Below are 18,582 nucleotides of genomic sequence, written 5' to 3' on the forward strand. Positions count from 1 at the left end.
GCCTTTGATAAAACACAGCAGCAGTGGGACTGTGGAAAAAGTTTTAAAAAACAGCATCAGTTCAACAACCCAGGAGTTGGCTGGGAGGTTTGAGGCTTCGGTTTCTAGGTCAGGAGAAAAGTTTGAAATTTGTTCTAACCAGCTCTTTACCAGGCTCATGCATTCAGCAGTTCACTGAGGTGTATGCAAGTAGGTGCATGTAAGAAACTGCAGGGTTTTGAGAGATTTACCCCTTTTTCGCGGTATAAGTCTTCTTCACTCCCCCTAGAAAAGTTTAAATTCCAATTGTGTCTTACGTGTTGAAGATACCTTAATGTAGAAACAAGTTGGGTTATGGTAATTGCCAGTAACTGATGATATGTTCAGTGAAATGGGACTTCATTGCCAAAAGTTGTATGAGGTCTTGGTTATATTGTGTACCATCACCCTTGTCTCAGGCAGGCAGAATCCATAATGGCTACTTTCTAAAATTCTTTTTTTGCAGTCTGAGCCACCCTCGGGCAGGCAGTGGTTAGGGCAGCTGTCTGTGCTTCTGTGTGCAGGACACAGCAGCCAAAGCAGTGATAAAATCAAACAGCAAGGCATGGGTACTCAGGAGACAGGCAGCATTCGTTTCCTAAGCATGGCAGTTCAGTGATGGTGGCGTTGGGGTACACAGCAGATTGCTTGGCACAGGTTGTGCTGCCTGATACCTAGCTTGACACATACCACAATGACAATGAGTCAGGAAAAAAAATATTTTCCAGCATCAAAACCCAGAAACATGTAAAAATTACATTTTCTCCTTCTTTGCTCTAGCTGTTGTCATGGTAAAGTCAACAAGGACAGGGTGCTCCAGGGTCTGCCTTGTGCTGCCATGCTGATTTTGTGTCTGCCTTAGCTGAAGTACACAGGGGTTGGTGCAAAGGTGCAGCAACATTCCAGAAATCTCATCCCAATAATGTGAAGGAGAAGAACTTAGAGTACATACTAAGGTTGTGGTTTGACAGTTGTTATTTTTTCCTGCTTGTTTTGCTTCATTGTTTATTGTTATGCTGTGTTATTTATATTACTTTTTATTACATTTATTTATATTGCATTTATATGAATTTTTGAGAGCCCTACAAAGATCAAAATCCACTTGTGTTACGTGCTTGTATTTTCTTATAGCCCCTGAGTTGCTTGCCATCTAAATAAACATCATAATTCCCCCGTAGGAGAAATACTATTTTTTTATTGCTACTCCTTGAAAACAATGGAAAATCAGGCACAAAGAAAACAAAGCATTTTTTTCCAATGGCTGCACAATGAAATTGTGACAGGGCCAGGAACTGAGTCCAGGTGTCCTGAGTCCCAGCCCAGACCTTTAAACACCAAAATATCCTTCTGTGCCTAGTGAATTCAGTGTTTTGGCAAAAGTTTCCCTGAAGTGTTTCATAATTAATGTCAGTGCAAGTCTCTGAATGTGTCTTACCAGTTAGGAATTCACTTTTATATACACACATCCCCTTAAAAACTCCCCCAAACTTAGCAGCTGTTGGCTTCTTTGTGTTGCTGGAGCATTTCTAAGGCGAGAATGGGACATGATAAATTGAGAAGTGTTGATTTGAAATGTTCTGCTTTGAGTCCACTTAGCAAAATTGAAAGGTCATCTGTCCTCTAAAGAGCCAGCAGGACTAGACACAGTATGAGCCTTGTTTTGAGGGAAAGGGATTTTCTGTTGTGTCTAGAAGTCAGACTTCGCCTATCTCATGGGAGTGGATTTCATCCAGGAAAAGCTAATCCCCTCCTAGGATCTGTGACAGTTTTCAACAGCTTTCTGAAAAGGAGCTAGAAGCAAAAAAAAAAAAGGACATTGCAGTCCACGACAATCACAGCTTGGTTCTCCAGGGACCATGTCCCTTGCTGGGATGTATCTGCTCCCTTTTAAGGCTGCATGTGTGGGATGCTTCCAGAAGAGGAGAGAAATCAGCGCTGTGGTGTGGAAGAGTGCAATTTCTCCAAGCAGCTCAAATAATGGCTCAAATGCTAGCACCCTCTAGGTCAGGTCAGCAGCTTTCATGCCGTCTCAGCTCAAAAATTCTTGCAGTTATTTTGCTCACCTGCTGGGAAACCAAGGGCTTGCTCTGGAGAGTGGGATCCTTGGTAAGACTCCTAGGCAGGAGCTAAATGCAAGTGTTTTAGAGTTTACAATTAAAAGAAAACTGAAACTCAGAACCTGGACCTAAAATACATCATTGAAAGAGTTTCTTGACTTAGGGAAGTCTGAGAATCAAGAGTCACAGCTTGAGAGAAATCTGGAGTCAAGTCCCTGAATTTGGTTCTCAGCTTTGCTCCGATTTCTACTCTGATGCTGGGATGCTTGCCTAACATACCTGTGAGACAGAAGAAACAGAATTGCTGAGGGGAAATGCCAAGTGAAAGACCAGAACAAATACTCTCCTGACAGTAAAAGCTGGTTTCCCTGCACCCATTGTCAGTACAGCACTAATCCTGCAGATCTTCTGAAGTTTGCACAAGGCAAATTGTTTGCATTTCCATGGGCAGTGCAGTGTGGTGGTGCTTTGGTATTCAAAGGGCAGCTCTGGGAAGCGGGATGAGATGTCTGACTGCGGCTTTTATCCCCTTTTCAGAGGTATTCACGCGTGCTTCCTCCACTGGCCATGCCCTGGCCTTGCTGGGAACCAGACGAGCAATTTTGTCTGTGCTTGAGCAGCAGCACAGCTCGTCAGGTGGCTGGGCTGTTCCTCCAGTAGGTTTTCATGTGCCTGGTCATCTGCTTTCAAACCGCTGGCTAGATCCAGCACCTGCTCCCCCTGCCTGGGAGGTTTCTGTCAGTGGTCACTGGGACAGGATCCCCTGTGAGAGTGATGGGCCTATAAAGGGCCATAAACTGCTCTTTGAGACAGATGCTACCACTAAATATTTGTCTCAACATCTCAATTTCCTGGGAAGCAATGAGAGGGTGTGACAGCGCTGCTCATTTGATATAAAAGTGCTGGTTTCACAGCCCCCTAGTCTGTTTGGGTGCCTGCTCGCAAGTCTTCCCACTTTATTTTTTAAAGCAAAAATGCTTCCCTTTCAAATTTCACCTTCTGTTGGGAAAAAGCCAAAGGAAACCTATTAGAGTAATTTTTTAATATTTGCCACTTGGAAATTCTGTTTGGGAGTGGAGACTCAAATGGCACCGGCTGCTCCCTTTGCAGCCAAAACACGTCCCCCTGCGCCAGTCAGGAACGCGGCCTCGCAGCCATAATCTGTGTCTTCGTGCTGTGTTTTCCCAGGTCTTGCCAAGCTTGACATGCAGTAGGAAAGGAGGCATCCTTATGGCAGTTAAACAAACGGGGTATTTTATTAACCCTGGCAGACCCTTTCCAAGTAGGAACAGGTTAGCCAAGTGATTTGCTGTGGGCTCGCTGCTTCCAGAGGGACTGCGCGGCTGAATCAGACCTGTGGCTCTTAACCCTGCTCCGGCTCTTCTTGCTCAGAGCAGAAAAAAAGAAGGACTTTTTGCCATGCTGGTGCTGCAGTCGAGTGCCCTGAGCAAATCCCCTGTGCAGCCGGGTGCCCGGAGCAATGCAGGCAGAGCATAGCACGGTCAGGGCTTAATCCTGGCTGTGGGAAGAGGAACCCATGCAGCTGTGCCCAAACCTTTTCCCCGTCTCTGTAAAAGCATTTCTCACAGCTTGGCTGAAAGGCAGCAATTTATCAAGCCACGGAAGATAGAGTTGATGCTCATTAAGAGCATCTGAGTCTTAACTCAGTGTTTACAACTGAACCTTAACATAGAGCACAGCCAACAGCCGGAATTAAATCGTGGCTTCTGGAAGATTTTACCGTAGTGCTTCGCTCTGGCCAGGCAGTTTGGGGAACCCCTCCTCTGGACCACGTCCTGGGCTGCAGCAGAGGGATGCTGAGCCTGCAGCAGCTGGGCTGGGTGCTATGGCTGGGTGGAGGGGACAGCAGGATGGTACAGAGCAAGCAGGACAATGTGGTTTGCCATCACCTGGGCTGTATCATGCTGTGGCTCTGCCCTGGGCTGGCAGGAGACCATCCTGCTGTCATTTTGGGTGTCAGGCGGGTATGCATGAAGGTCTCAAGCAGGGTGAGCCTGCCAGGGGCCTGGCTCTGCACTTTGCTGTTAGGGGTATTGGTTTGCTTTCAGTGGCAAGTGCATTGGCCATGGAAGTGGCCCTGCTGGGTCAGGCAGATGTTGCACCCAAACATCTGTCCTGCTCCCTGCACTCCGGGCAGCTCCACGGGTGTGTTTAGCCCTGATGTTTGTTTTTGCTTAGGAGGCTTTCTCTGGGGTGAGACTGATGTCTGGTCTCAATTATGAATCTACAAACCCAAAGTAACTTGATATATCAAAGGTAAACTTTTAATCTCTCCGCCGCTATCAGCAGAGTCTGGTCTTTTGCAGCTGCACACAGCTGAGCTCAATAAATGCTGCCAAGTCCCCTGTTACTAGCAGGGGCTCTGAGCTTGGACACAGCTTTGCTTCTAAGGCTTACAGAGCGAGCGGCTTCGGCAGCTGCTTTTCCCTCCCGTCTCCCTCACACCTCACATCTCTGCACCTGGGACTGTGCAGGGGGTTGGAGCAGCTGAGTACAGAGGATGTGCAGCTGGAAAAGAGGCTGGACCCCATCATGGGTTTGCCCCATCAGAGGCCATAAGTGACCTGCCTGGCTGTATGGAGCTCCAGCAATTCCAGCTCCCCTTACACTGGGCTTTTCTCTCTTTTCAGCCATTTTCCATAAACTCTACATTCAGGTTTTCCTTGGTCATCCCATCACTGCCCAGCCCGATGGTGTCAACCAACTCAGTCTTTCTTATCTTGTTGCAGCTGAACCAGCTGGAGGAGGCGGCAAATGCAGCTCACACTTTCTTCATGGCAAACCCTGAGCACATGGAGATACAGCAGGACATTGAGAACTACAAGACCACGTCAGGGAAGGTCAGCCTGATTGACCGGGAGGCCAAGCCACACATGGTGAGTCCGAGCTGAAGAGGTCTCTGGGTTAAGTGTCAGACTGCCTGGAGAGAAGAGAGTTAGGAGGCCAAGAGAGCATCCTCTATGAATGGGGAAACACTTGCCAAGGTCCGTGTCACAGTGCAGCAAAATAAACTCCCTTTCAGAGTTCTTCTTTAAGCCCAGGCAGCTCCTGCTTTTTCCAGGCTCCCTGCTGTGTCCCCACCACGATCCCTCCATTCAGGGGCTCCTGGGTCATCCGTGGCTGTGGTCACACACCAGCAGGCAGCTGCGATGGATGCTTTGGTGTGCTCCAACGGGCAGATCTTGGCTCACGTGTGTTTATTCCAAGCTGGATTCTCCCACCTGGGCAGGGAGCATCCAAACGAGTGACTGTGCTGGTGACAGTGCAGGGTGACAGAGAAACAGACAAATTTATCCAACTCCGCAAGGTGAAAGGCCAGCAGGAATACCAGGGACTCACTTTCTGATTTCACAAGATGCAAGGAAGCTGACATTCATGGCATTATTTGGTGTAATTAATGGAGCTGCTTATTAGGGGCCATCCTAAGACAGATCTGCCTGGGCCAGGTGCAGTCTTTTCCCTTGGCATTCAGCATTGTTGTTGGGTAGGAGGGTTATAACAGAGAAAAGAAGTGTTTTTGTCACCTAAATGGATGATCTGTAGCCTGCTTAAAGACTTCTCTGCCTGCTGGCTTTGCAGGAGGACTACACTGCTGGCGTAAGGCACTACGACAGGGAGGAGTATGGGCTGGCCATTGACTTCTTGGAGCGTGCCTTGGTGGGGTACTACTCCGAGGATGAAGACTGCCAGATCATGTGCGAGGGACCACAGAGATTTGAGGAGCACGAATACCTGGACTACAAGGCCAGCCTCTATGAAGCTGTGGCAGGTGAGGTCTTCTTGCATCTTTTGGGTTCTCACCCCTGGCCTGGAAATAATTTTAATTATTGAGTTTGGGTGGGTTTGGTGCTGGTGAGTAACGCTGCAGGAGGTGCTTGTGAAGCCAGAAAATGCAAATACCAGGAACCAAGACATCTCATTTAGATCCTAAATAGAAACTGAACTATAAGAATGGCATTTCCAGATGTGTGTGAAGTATCTGCAGCTTTCAGTAAAGTTGGAAGGTGCTTTAACACAAACTGCCTCAGTTTCCCTCTTGTACTGCTATGTAAATCTAGATGTTACTGGCCCTGTTTATATTTTCTCTGATTTTCAGTGTGTATGAAGAGAGCAGCAGAGTCCTCTTGGCCTTGCTCCAGCTGACCAGGAAAGTTGCCAAAAAGGCTCAGGACGTAGATTTCCTCCCCATCCAAAGGGATGGATTTGTCATTAGTGGAGGCCCACCTAGTTATGGTCCTGCCTGAAGTCTTTGGAGAGAACTGAACATTGCTACGCAGTCTTTGGGTTTGCATGTGTGGCTCTGAGCCAGAGGGGATTAAATGGCTTGTTCTCAGTAGAAATAAGTTTACATGTAATTAGTTGTAAGGAAAAGGAAAACAATAAATTAAGGTTTGTTTGCTGACAGAAATCTTATTTATCTACTCTTGGTCTTGGAGTTGCATCATCCTCCAGAGTTTTGTTTCTTCCATGGAAAATACTTCACTCGGATTCAGATTGTTTTTTGATTTTGCATAATTCTGCTTACCTAGAGACAAGAAATTTAACTGAACCTACCAAGATGAAACCACCTGCCAATGAACATGCAGTCTTCCTGGAGGTGTTCAAGGCCGGGGCTTTGGGCAGCCTGATCTAGTGGGAGATGTCCCTGGCCATGGCAGGGGGGTTGGATTAGATGATCTTTAAAGCTCCCTTCCAACTAAAACCTATGGGTTTATTATTCTGTGATACAGGATGGGAAGCAGCCTCTGCTGGGCTTAGTTACTCAGGGACAAATGTGAGTGCTGTAAGGACTAAGTTGGTGCCAATATCATTGTCATCTGGTCATGCCTGCTTTCAAAACCATGACCAGGAAACCAAGGGCTGTATCAAGCCCTCCAGGAGGAGAGTTTTTTTGGGAAAGAAAAGCCACCTTCCTTCTTAGTGAAAGCTGGTGCTCTTCAAACAGGTTTTGGTTTCTGTTAGGTCATTTCTGTGCTGTGCAAGTTGAGTGCAGCCCCAGCGAGCAGAGCAGGTGCTTCAGTGTGGCCACCCAGTGACCATGGTGTGGACCAGTACATCTGGAGATGATAAGCCGAAGGTCACAGCAAGCACTGTGGCTTGGCTTGGCCAGATCTGCCTGGGAATAACCACTCCAGGCTCCTGGGCTGCTCAGACACCCAAAGAAACAGGGAAGGGAGGGAGCAAAGGAAGGGAAAGAGTTCCCCATAGGAAACTGTGTGGTCATTACAGGACAGCACAACCCAGAGTTTTCCCCTGGGTCCAAGGCTCTCAGCAGGGACTGAGGACTCACACACACCACAAAATGAGAGTTTAGTTCTGCAGAGCCCCATTCTCTTTTCAGTCCCAAGCTAATTTGCCGTGCCGCTACATGGGGTGGAAATGCTCTTACCTCCTCACCCCAGGGACAGATACATTTCAGTGCATTGATTCCAATAGACACAGCCTGTTTCTAAGGCATCCTGAGAGTACCAAGAGAAAGCAGTGCTTGTCAGTGATGGATTGCTCCATGGCTAGGATGCTTAAAGAGGTTTAAACTACAGCAAAATTATTTATGTCCTTTTCCTTCTTCCTTTCCATAATAAAATATCCTGGATGTAGATGGTATATCAGACAACTACTCAAGCTACCTGCTTGGAAAAAATGGGGACTGTTTCAAGTTTCCACTTGATTTCAGCACAAATTCCTCAGGCTGTTTTTTTGGCAGCTCCAAGAAGTGCTTTGGTAGCTGAGCACATGTTTTTTTTCAAGCCTGTGTTTGTTTCTTAAAGTTTTTAATGGTGTACAGAGACAGAGCGAGCAAAGTAGATTTGTAAGTACATTGCAGCAAAGGCTCCAAACAGGAATCAGATGTCAGCTTTGGCTTCAGCATCGCACAGCTGATACAAGGCCTGCATTGTGTACTCCCACTGATTAGAAAACGTGCTGATGGCAGATGTTTACCGCGTGCTTTCATTACCCAGGAGATATTTCATTGTCAAGAAGCAATGAACATGGGGATTTTGCTGCCAGTATTTGTACCTTAGACCTTTCAGACCAGCAGCAGTGCTGCCTTGCTTGGCCGTGCTCATAAAGCTGCTCTACCCCTAGCTCCTCTTGTCTTCACCTCCCCTTGCCCTTGGGAGCTTTCTTACTGGAAAAAGGCAAGGATAAAAGATGAGCTGAAGGGTATGGTATGGAGGTGGTCACGCTGTCTTCACACCTACAACTTGTTTTGTGGTTGTCCTTGCCTCGCAGGGCTCTTGGGGCTGAGCACCTGCCTGCCACCAGCAGGTCCCTGGCTGGTCCAGTGTTCCTGGGATGCGACAGAGATGCTCAGGCTCCCTCTGCAGTTGACAGGAGAATGGCATTTCAAAGGAGGCCAAAAATATGCCTGCAGCTCTCCATCAGCTTTAGGAACGAGCCTGAGCTGTTTCTCTAGGTGCTCCATCACCTGCTGGACCATAAATTGCATGTCCTTCAACTGGGGAAAAATAATCTCTGTCCTGGGCTCAGCACCATCACCACCCTTCTCAATTCTTCTCCTTCTTTTCCTGGCAGATCACTACATGCAAGTCCTGGCCTGCAAACACGACTGTGTCCGGGAACTCGCCACACGTTCAGGTCGCATCTCGCCCATCGAAAATTTCCTCCCCCTCCATTATGACTACTTACAGTTTGCCTATTACAGAGGTAAGGCCTGTCCTTCTGTTCCTTACAGCTCTTGCTGAATTTTTTTTCAGTTATGAATTGTTTCATGGGGAAATCAGAATATCTGACATAAGAAACTGCCTGTTCAAAAGTCCTTTTCCTTTCAGGTTGGCTGAAATGCATGGTTAAGTATTTTTGTAAAAGTATTCTAAATCACCAGTCAGGTTTTAAAAGCTCAAAAGGAAGCTTAAACATTATTATTCTTTAAAGGAATCATGCTTTGTGGGGATCCTTTCATTTGGCTTTTGATATTAAAGTTTTGGGGATCTATATATTTCTAGTTTTCTAAAACCAATGAATACATTTTATAAGTTGATATGTAACATATACAAGTTGGCCCAAGCTTATTCCCAGATGCCAATTTTTCCAGTTACCAAATATTTTAAGATTAACAGTAAAATTACAGGCAAAATATCAGGAGTTGGCAGCATTATGAAAAGCTTCCTGTTGTGTGGTCCTGGGTGGTATTTTATTATGTTGAAAGAAAGAAAATCCAGGCAGAACTCTGGTATCTCAGGCACGTGGTAACAGCTCCTTCCTGATGAGGGTCAGAATTGCTATTCAGACCAAACACTTCTTCATTCATCAGTGCAGTGGGAAAAAGGTTGGAGGAGGCAGTATTGCTTCGTGCAGGGTGGGCAGGCTTTTTAAAAATTGTGTATTCTGCCAAATTAGAGGTTTAATGTGGTGGCGAAAACCCCCAGAGCCCTGAGAGGTACTGCACATGAGAAAGACCTCCTAAAAACTGTTGTGTTGCCTCCCAGTTGGTGACTACGTGAAAGCCCTGGAGTGCGCCAGGTCCTACCTCCTCTTCCACCCAGATGATGAAGACGTCTTGGAGAACGCAAGCTACTACGAGGGCCTCCTGGAAGGTACTATGGATCCAGGCACCATCAAACCCAGAAAGGTGAGAGTGAGCATCACATACGGGCCAGTGGTACAGGGTTTTAGGAAAAGCGACAGCTGGAAACAGCAGCTTGGCAGCTTCCCCACAGCGAATGCAAACGTGGAGGTGCTGGGCTAGCTGGCAGCACTGCTTGTAAAGGTTCAAGTCCAGAGCCCGAGGGAGAAGCTTCTTTAAGTGGGGATTTCAGCTTAGCAAAACCCAAGCGAGGGCAGGGAGGGTGATGGCCATGTGCCTCAGTGACATAACCCCTCTCCTCTTGGTGCTCTGGAGGACGTGTGGAGGAGGAATGCAATGAAGAGCAGAGGGCAACTTCTGTTAAGAGCGGGCTGGGAAATATTTTCCCAGGGGAAGCTGGGGATGTCAGCGTTACTCTCAAGTCGCTGGCAGCTGGCTTGGGGTTGTGTTTAGCCTGTTCGGCAGGGAGCAGCTTTGCTATCGCAGGGTGAGGCTGGGGTCAAGCAACCAAACAGTGTTTGTTCAGTCACCCGACGGGCCAGGCTTCCTCTCCTCCGTTCAGGGCATCTTTGTTTGCAGTCCTGGGGCTGCCTTTCTCACGATGAAGCTCCGCGTCCCATCATAGCTCTGCTGAGGCTCGTTCCCCTGGCAGAGGTGGGAAGGAGCTGGATTTTCCATTCCCTATGGAATTCGGTGAAATTATAAAAAATAAAAGTGAAATGGTAAAGAAGAAAACAAGAACAATTGTAATCTCCCCTGAAACAGCACATCCAGGAAAAAAAAAAAAAAAAGAAGTTGAGAAAATAATTTCAGTGTTTCCAGTGTTGTGAAATTTTCTGTGGGGAAAAAAAAAAAAAAAGCACTGATTTTTGCTTTGTAAAGTAATTTTCTAGGAGAAAGCCCAGTGTTTTGTTTACATATTTTTTTATTTCAAAGAAACACCCTTTGGTGGATGATTTCCAGCTAGCTGTGCTTTATGGTCCCCATCCAGTACCCCAGGCTGTGATGCTGCAGCCCACCCCCTGCTCCTTTAGGACAGGACAGGGCTCCCAGCCCTGCACTGCAGACAGGGAAACTGAGATACATCCCAGCCAAGGACCTTGCTCCAACAGCCTGCACTCACCTCCACATCCAGGGCTCCGCATGTCACCAGATATTTAGAGGTTCTCCAGGGTTTCCACTGCATGGATGTATTTTGAGGGATTCATGCTTCCTGGGGTTGCTCTGAGGCATGACCTAAGCACCCCCCACCTCGTAGAAGTCTGTGGTGTTGCACGAAAAGCAAATCCCTGCTGAAGCAGAGGTGTCTGGTGAAAGCTCCACGTGCAACATCTCCCCTTCTTTCTGCCTTTCAGGAAGCAAAAGCACTGCTGCGGCGCCATAAGCTGGAGTCTCACCTCCTGCAGGTGGCTTCGGCCGGGCTGGGATTTGCCTACACGGAGCCGGTAATACCTGGGTCTGCTGCTGGGAGGGCATCTGGGAGTTCACAGCTGTAGGGTCTCCTTGCCACTCTCCCTGCTGTAAAGCCAGTCCCATGTAGGGGACTCAGGAGCTGGGACTTGGGCTGGTTTGTCCCGTGTGGGAAAATGGTGTTGGCAAGGCGAGGGGGCTGGTGAAGGAGGAGCAGGCGCAGCCAGGTCCATCTCCTGCCTCGTGTCCTGCTGGGTCTCAGCCTTCAGTCCTGAGACTTCCTCCATGGGGTGGGATGGGGAAGGCTGAGTTCCCACTGTACTCATGCTACGATGCCAGTTCAGGTTTGGGTTGAATTTTCCATTTGGTCACCCCAAGCAATTGTCCCAGGTGGTGTGGGATGTGGCCCACCAGAGGGCCTGAGCAAAGGAGTGAAGCAGAGCTGACTGGCTTCAATCTGACCATCAAACTAAAAAAACTCAACCTCTCCCTTTTCCCACAGAACTACTGGAAGAGGTATGGTGCCCGCCAGGACGAGCACAGGTAAGTACCAGTTTGCCCATTTTTTTCATGTGTTGGTTTCCAAGAGACGCATAACAGCGTAACTCCCAGAACTGGAGAAAAGTCATGATGTTCCTCTTTTGCTCCTCAGTGTCCCATCAAGTATTAGCAATGAACCAGAGGAAGGGCCCAGGCTGTCCCTAACAAAGAAACCCACACCAAAACCAGACCGAGAGCTGAAGGAGGGTAAGTCTAATGAAGGGTTTTTTTTTTCAACAAAATCAGAAGTTTTTTTCTATTGCTAGAGCCTACAGACTGCAAAGGCTGGCAGATGAGCAATGATGGCCAGTCCTACCAGGGGAGCTGAAACTTTTTATAAGAGACAAGCTTTGATGGTAGCTCTGTGGGTCCCAGCAGCACTGCTCTGCTCTTGGACCTGCTTTGCTACCTGCTGAGCTGTTCAGCACAGAGCCCTAACATACAGAGCTGGGAAGCTGGGACCTCCCCATGGGGATGTGGCACCCACATACAGTAATTTTTCCTACAGATGCTTTTAAGAGATGTTCCCTGTTGTCCAGGCTGCTGTAGGATGGATGCTGTAGGCTTAGATTTGGGGAACTCTGGCTTTGCTAATGTACTGGATCACACCATCTTCACAAACGTTTTTTGTTTGCAGCCTGGTTTGTGGTATCATGTTTTGGCTAACACCAAATAACTTGGTTTTAAGGTCTGTTGGTAGAATTTTCAACTGATTTCAGCACATTCTCAACAGCCACGGAAAATACCATAACATTTACTAACAGGCAAGATTTCCCCTGTAACAGTTTAGAAGAATTAGATTGCGGCCAAATAGTGATGCATGCTCCTCAGTGCAAAATAACAAGATCTCAAGCCAAGAGGTGTTCTATGTTTCTAGTGGGCCAGCTTCACAGTAGCAGGCAATTAAACCTCCTTGTAATGCAAGGGATGGTCATATTTTTGTGGGAATTTCACAGCTTTTGTGGTCCAAGTTGTCCCCAGCTGCTCAGTACCTTGTTCAGAGTCTTGTTATCCCTTCTTTAGCCATACACATAAAGAAGGAAAATACCAGAGGAAGATCTTGAAGAGCTTCTTAAGCCAAGAGCTGTCTGATTTATATTAGTTGGTTTGTTTGCCTTTGTAACCAAATAATTTCGGAGTATGTCTTTCTCGGTGCTGTACTTTTATGCTTGCTGGTTTAGCTGCAGAATGTTTTCAAGTTTACAAAGAAAACTGAAACCCTTCAAAAAAAAGGATTTTTGTCTGTCCAGCTGCTTTGTTTCTTTTTGTTTCCCTCTCTTTTCATTTGGAAAAAGAGAGAAAAGGTCGAAAGATAAAAAGAATGGTGCATTTTAATTTTGTGCTCCTCTTCTATACTTAGCTCTTTCGCCCCTTCCCCTCACTCCCAAAAGTCCAAAGAATTCCCCAGTTTCTTTGGGGTGTTTTTCATGTGTGTCTCATCTTTTGTTGTCAGCCTTGGATCCTGGGACTCTCTTCCACAATAATCTTGGCCCCATTGCAATTTTAACTTTGGGAACTGTGCAAACCCAGCAGGCCATGATGTATGTACCAGAGAGCCCAGAGTGTGGGCATTGGTTTGAAATAATCCCTACCCATCCCTGCTGGGTCCAAAGGACAGTGAGAACATGTTGGCCGAGAATTGTTCAATGGGTTAACACGTCGTATGCTCTGAATCAGGGCAGAGCAGAAAGGAACGTGGTTGTGGGAGAGTAAAGGAGCTCTGTCTAGTCCTGGTGCTGGTCTCATGTCTCACCTGGTTCAGAGCAGTCAGGGTTAGGAAATATTACCATGAAATATTGCTATTATCGTGTTGTTTTTAAAACTGAAGACTTAAGTGACAGGACATTGACCAAGACAAACTCGATATAGAACTGTGAAAACAAGAGACTAAATAAACCATGATATGAGAGCCCAGACACCTGGTTCCCATTTCAAAAGCTTTATTTGTCTTCTGTACCTGAGTCTGCCCAGCAACTGAGAAAGAAAAATGATGCTGCAGCTCACAGAGTAGTGCCATGGGGCAGACAGACAAAGAGTTTGAGAAGGTTTGAGCCAGCCATGGTTCCTTAGTACAAATCATTGTGTGAAAAAAAAAAAAAAAGACACCTTGCAAAAAAAAGCAGCACCCCTCTCTTTGTGTGTAGACAGAACTGAGTGAGGTTTACTGGCTGCTATGATTTACCAAAGTGCCCATGTCCTGATACAAGACAGCAGAGCTTGGGTCAGCTGATGGACAAGAGGCAGAAGTGGTGCAGAGAGCAGGTGTCTTCCCTAGGCTGCTCTGTGGCACAGTTAGCAGGAGCTTGTAAACCTGCTGGACATTTTCAAACCTCCTTCTGATAGCTTGGTCCTGGTGGCCAATGTCTATATCCTATATCTATATCTTTACGTGCAACATCCCAGCTGGAGAACTCAGCCCTGGGCTGGGCTGTGCCAGAAGTTTGGATTGCAGCACTCTGTTTCTGATCCAGCTGCATTTATAATAAATGTTATTATCGTGCAGCAAAGTGGACGTGAGGGACATCCCATCTCTTCCGTTTCCAAGGAACTCTTTAGAAATGAAGCCGTGGGCTGGTGGTGGAGCTCTGCTCTCAGGCCTGTGAGAAGCTTCATTGTGCCACATGATGAGAGGAGCTCAGTGCCTCCGCTTCCTCTGTTTTACAGTCCTCTGTGACTACAGATAATTTTTCCCATGACTTCACCTTCCTCCTGGAGAAACACCTGGTTTAGGATTTAATTGATATTGCCAATTCTTTCATCGGCTGTCTTAGGGGAAATGAGAGGAAGAGGCTTCAGAAGGTGGTGAATTAGTGGCCTCACCGCATTTTTCTGATCAGGAAAATCCAAGGCTTGTTGCAAGGAGCTAACCCCCCTCTGCTTTTTGCCCATTTACCCTGCACATGATGAAGCTCAGTTGGGAGACCAGCAGCATGCAAGAGCAGCCACCAGTGGGACTGAGCACAAGCAAAGCTTGCTGCAAACTCCCCCACATCTCAGCTTTTCTACAAAGGTAAAAGACAAAAATCCTCCCTGATGACACTTGCAGAGAGTGACTTTGCATGCCAAGCCAATGAGAGCCACACAAAGCCAATGCAATGGAAACTCAGAGCCTCTGGTTACCCTGGCTGCTGGGCAGGAGAGCCAGGTTAGCCGGTGTCTGTCTGTCATTGTGTCCTGTCCCTGCGTTTGCAAGGCGCAGCTAATGAGAAAGTGGAAAACTCTGATGCTCCAGCAGCAAATTGATTTCACCTCTGAGTGTTTCCATTGCTTCTGTTTCTTCTGTTGTTGATGTGAAGCCAAACTCTGCTTTCTGCTGTGAAGTCGTTTCCCTGGAAGTGCACCCGGGTGACTGCAGCTGGCCCTTGGCCATGGTACAAGATGTCCACGAGGCCAGGTCATGTTCAGCAGGGTTGTTTTGTCTCTCTCTTTCCATCAGGGGGTCCGCTTCTCTACAGCGACGTGAAGTTTGTCTACAACTCACAGCAGCTGAACGGCACCCAGCGAGTGCTGCTGGACAACGTCATCTCAGAGGAGCAGTGCCGAGAGCTTCACAGGGTGGCCAGTGTGAGTAGCAATGCCCCTGGGAGGGACGTGACTGCCCCACAGGCTGAGTCTTTGATGCCCTCCCCAGCAGTTTTGTTTGTCAGAGCTGAATTTTATCTGCTCATGGGGAGGCTCTGGGTTTGTTCCTTGCTCCTAGGCAATGCAAATGATGTTGTGATGCCTGTGGTGAGTGGTCAGACATTTAGTGCACCTGTAGCTCCAGCAAAGAAGCTGTTCCTCCACCTTACATGGTAAAGCAAGCATACTGCAAGACAGAGGGTACAGAGAGAGAGCTCTTTGCCCCATGTTGTACACAGCACCACAGGATGCGGATGTACATCCACAATGTTGGTGGAACTTTCTAATCCATCAGTGACTGGGTCTGGAGAAGAACATCTGGGAAGAACATCCCATTGCAGCTCTTCCTCCCCTGGGGAACCAGCTCACCCCTCACTCATGTTCCTGTCTTTCCTGGCAGGGGATAATGTTGGCTGGAGATGGTTACCGGGGCAAAACCTCCCCCCACACCCCGAACGAGAGATTTGAAGGAGCCACTGTCCTCAAAGCCCTCAAGGTAGAGCTCCCTCCCTCTCAAATCCATGCCCTCCTCCGCGGCCAGCATGGTGCTGACCCCCTCGCCCCTTGTCCCTGCCCAGTACGGCTACGAGGGCCGCGTCCCGCTGAAGAGTGCCCGGCTCTTCTACGACATCAGCGAGAAGGCCCGCAGGATCGTCGAGTCCTACTTCATGCTGAACTCCACGCTCTACTTCTCCTACACGCACCTGGTGTGCCGCACCGCTCTCTCCGGTGAGGCTCGGGGGTGGCAGCAGGCTGGGTGGGAAAGTTTGAGACCCCTGTGGGGGGTGACGGCGTTTTGAGAGGGGACACAAGTCGGGAAGTTAGTCTGTTTTGTCCGGTGCTTGAGCTGGTGGCCAAGGGCTGGGCAAAGTCACCCTCCCCTCAGCTGCAAAGGGTGGGCACTGCTGTCCCAGATAGCTCACTTCTGGGGTGTCTTCTGCTGTTTGTGTCTCCAACTCTCCCTCTTTTCTCCTCTCTTCTCTTTCCCCCTCTCACTGTTCCTTCTCCTTTCCATTCCCCCAGCTCTCCATCTCTCCCCCCAGCAGTAATGAACAAGCCAAGCTGTGCAGATCTCACCCCTCAGATCTGGCTTTTTCCTCCCCAGCATTTCCTTTCCTCTTCTCACCTGTGAACATCTACAGTGGGGCTGGGCAAGCTCCCCATCCCATGTCAGAGCCCACAGAGCATGGCACTGCCATCTCATCCACCCCATCTCCTTCCCCCTTCTTCCTCATGGTCCTGCCTAGGCCAGCAGGAGAGGAGGAACGATCTGAGCCACCCCATCCACGCTGACAACTGCCTGCTGGACCCTGAGGCCAATGAGTGCTGGAAGGAGCCTCCTGCTTACACCTTTCGGGATTACAGGTAGGAAGGACAGGGTTGCCCCAGTGGCTGGGCACGCTGCTCCAAGGCTGTAAACCCCAAAGCTGGAACATCCCAGCAGGTCGTTTCGGGTGGTAACAGGCATCACAGCTAAGCTTTGAGCCAGGGTTTAACTGTAAAGGCTCTGCAGTATTTTAGGGCCCAGCTGTGGCCTACAGTACTGTACCTCTGTGAGGTATTTGGGTGCAAAACAGAAGGGTGAAAGCTGGTGTGACCCAAATGTCACCATTTTGGGAATTGCCCCCTGATAGGAGAGCAAGCAGAGAGGCTTGTCTCCCCTCTCAGAAATAGCCCCAGAGAAGCCACCACCACAGGGCTCTCCTGCTTTTTCCCCCAGTGCCCTCCTCTACATGAATGCGGATTTTGAAGGCGGTGAGTTCATCTTCACCGAGATGGATGCCAAAACCGTGACGGTGAGTGGGTGTGCTTTCCTGGCCGAGCTGCTGTGAGCTGAAGGTGGGAGGTAATTTCAGAGGCAGCGCCGGTGCCCTTCCATCTGCAATCTGCAGATGAGGGGCTCGCACCACCTCCATCGGGCAGAGGGCTGAGACAACCAGCAGGGAGAAGCTGCTGGAGCAGGCTGAGAATAGTCCCTGCCTGGAGGACCGCTGAGCTCCCACCCCATCTCGTGGCCAAACATGAGGTGATGCCTCAGAGCATGCACAGTGCCTCTGTCCTTGGCTAGTCCCGTCCTGCATGAAGCAGTGGCCCTGGTGCTGTGGGACACACTGCAAAAACCTGGCCTGGCCCAGGCCTTGCTCCAGAGCAGGTCACAGCTGTGGACACCAAGTCCCCAAGAGTCCCATTTGTGCCCCCTCTGTGCTTGGGCATCGGGTCTAGGCACTGTGCTGGGGCTCTGGAGCCTGGAAGATGCTGGAGAGCACATAGAGTCTACCCAAGACCGGTGCCCAAGGGTTGGTTTTGTCAGCTTGTCTGTCCCTGAGCTCCTGCAGGATCCCTGCTGTGGACCCAGAGGAGAGAACGGAGCAGTGTTGACACATCGTGGTCTGTGCCCAGAGCTCCTCATGTCCTCCTGAGCAGCTCCCAGGGTCCTGGGGCGATGCAGAGACACCCAGCTGGTCCCAGACACACAGGGAGCCCAGACACGGCCAGTGCATGCAGCCATGCTGCCCTTTGTCATCCTGTCCTTGCCTATTTTCCTGCAGGCGTCCATCAAGCCAAAGTGCGGGCGAATGATCAGCTTCTCATCGGGCGGCGAGAACCCCCACGGGGTGAAGGCAGTTACCAAAGGGCAGCGGTGTGCTGTGGCTCTCTGGTTTACCCTGGACCCACTTTACAGAGAGCTGGTGAGTCCCTCCAGCACCACGTGAAGGGAGCCGGGGGGAACCCAGCATCCCCAAGGAACCCAGAGCATCCCTAGTCTCCAGTCCCACCACACCTATTTTCCCCCCATCAAACTCCCCACAGCAGCATTCCCATCAGTGGCACCCCAGGATGTGAGGAGGAAGGAGCTGCTAGGAGACCCCAGAGCAGTTTTCTCTGCTGGCCCTGTGCTCCTGGCCACCCATGGCCCTGCTGTGGCCTGCAGGATGCTGAGCAGGATGCAGGAGGGTTGTGCACAGGGCTGGGGCTGGCCATTTCTGACACCTAGTGGCCAACAGCCCGATGAACGGGAGCACCTTCTACGATAAAAGACCAAACCAAACCCTTGTGCCTTTGCCTTGTGAGCACCCCGTGTTGGGCTAGCTGGTGGGCCGTGACATTTTGGGAGAAGCTTATTTTAGACATGCACCTTGCTGTCTGTGCATTTTGGTGCCAGCTGCAGCTCCTCTGTGCTTGGTGCATGTGTGGTAGGAGATCAGCCCTGCCCGGGGAGCTGGAAATCTTGGTAGACACACAGGGGATGGCTGCCTGTGGCTGTTGATGATATGTGAGAAGGGACTCGCAGTGCGTCAGCTCTGCCCCATCCCTTTGGAAATTAGGTATCGAGGTGCAGAGTGATGGGGTTCATTCTGTCCAGCA

General features: G+C 49.2%; 1 protein-coding gene across 2 annotated transcripts in view; it reads left to right on the forward strand.

The window, feature by feature from the left end:
* Positions 1-18,582, forward strand: part of P3H2 (prolyl 3-hydroxylase 2) — a 64,994-nt gene that overhangs the window by 44,848 nt on the left and 1,564 nt on the right. The window contains exons 2-14 of one of the 2 annotated variants that reach the window (XM_084528998.1): positions 4,826-4,972; positions 5,676-5,865; positions 8,634-8,765; positions 9,548-9,690; positions 11,001-11,090; positions 11,558-11,598; positions 11,708-11,802; positions 15,032-15,159; positions 15,617-15,712; positions 15,795-15,945; positions 16,464-16,581; positions 16,937-17,012; positions 17,766-17,906. In XM_084528998.1, coding sequence (XP_084385124.1) covers positions 4,826-4,972; positions 5,676-5,865; positions 8,634-8,765; positions 9,548-9,690; positions 11,001-11,090; positions 11,558-11,598; positions 11,708-11,802; positions 15,032-15,159; positions 15,617-15,712; positions 15,795-15,945; positions 16,464-16,581; positions 16,937-17,012; positions 17,766-17,906 — 1,548 coding nt within the window. Of the gene's footprint in view, positions 1-4,825; positions 4,973-5,675; positions 5,866-8,633; positions 8,766-9,547; positions 9,691-11,000; positions 11,091-11,557; positions 11,599-11,707; positions 11,803-15,031; positions 15,160-15,616; positions 15,713-15,794; positions 15,946-16,239; positions 16,437-16,463; positions 16,582-16,936; positions 17,013-17,765; positions 17,907-18,582 lie in introns of those variants that run through there. The other variant, XM_084528999.1, reaches the window with a different exon arrangement.

The sequence above is a fragment of the Aythya ferina genome, assembly GCF_964211825.1.
Source record: "Aythya ferina genome assembly, chromosome: 9".
Classification (NCBI taxonomy): domain Eukaryota; kingdom Metazoa; phylum Chordata; class Aves; order Anseriformes; family Anatidae; genus Aythya; species Aythya ferina.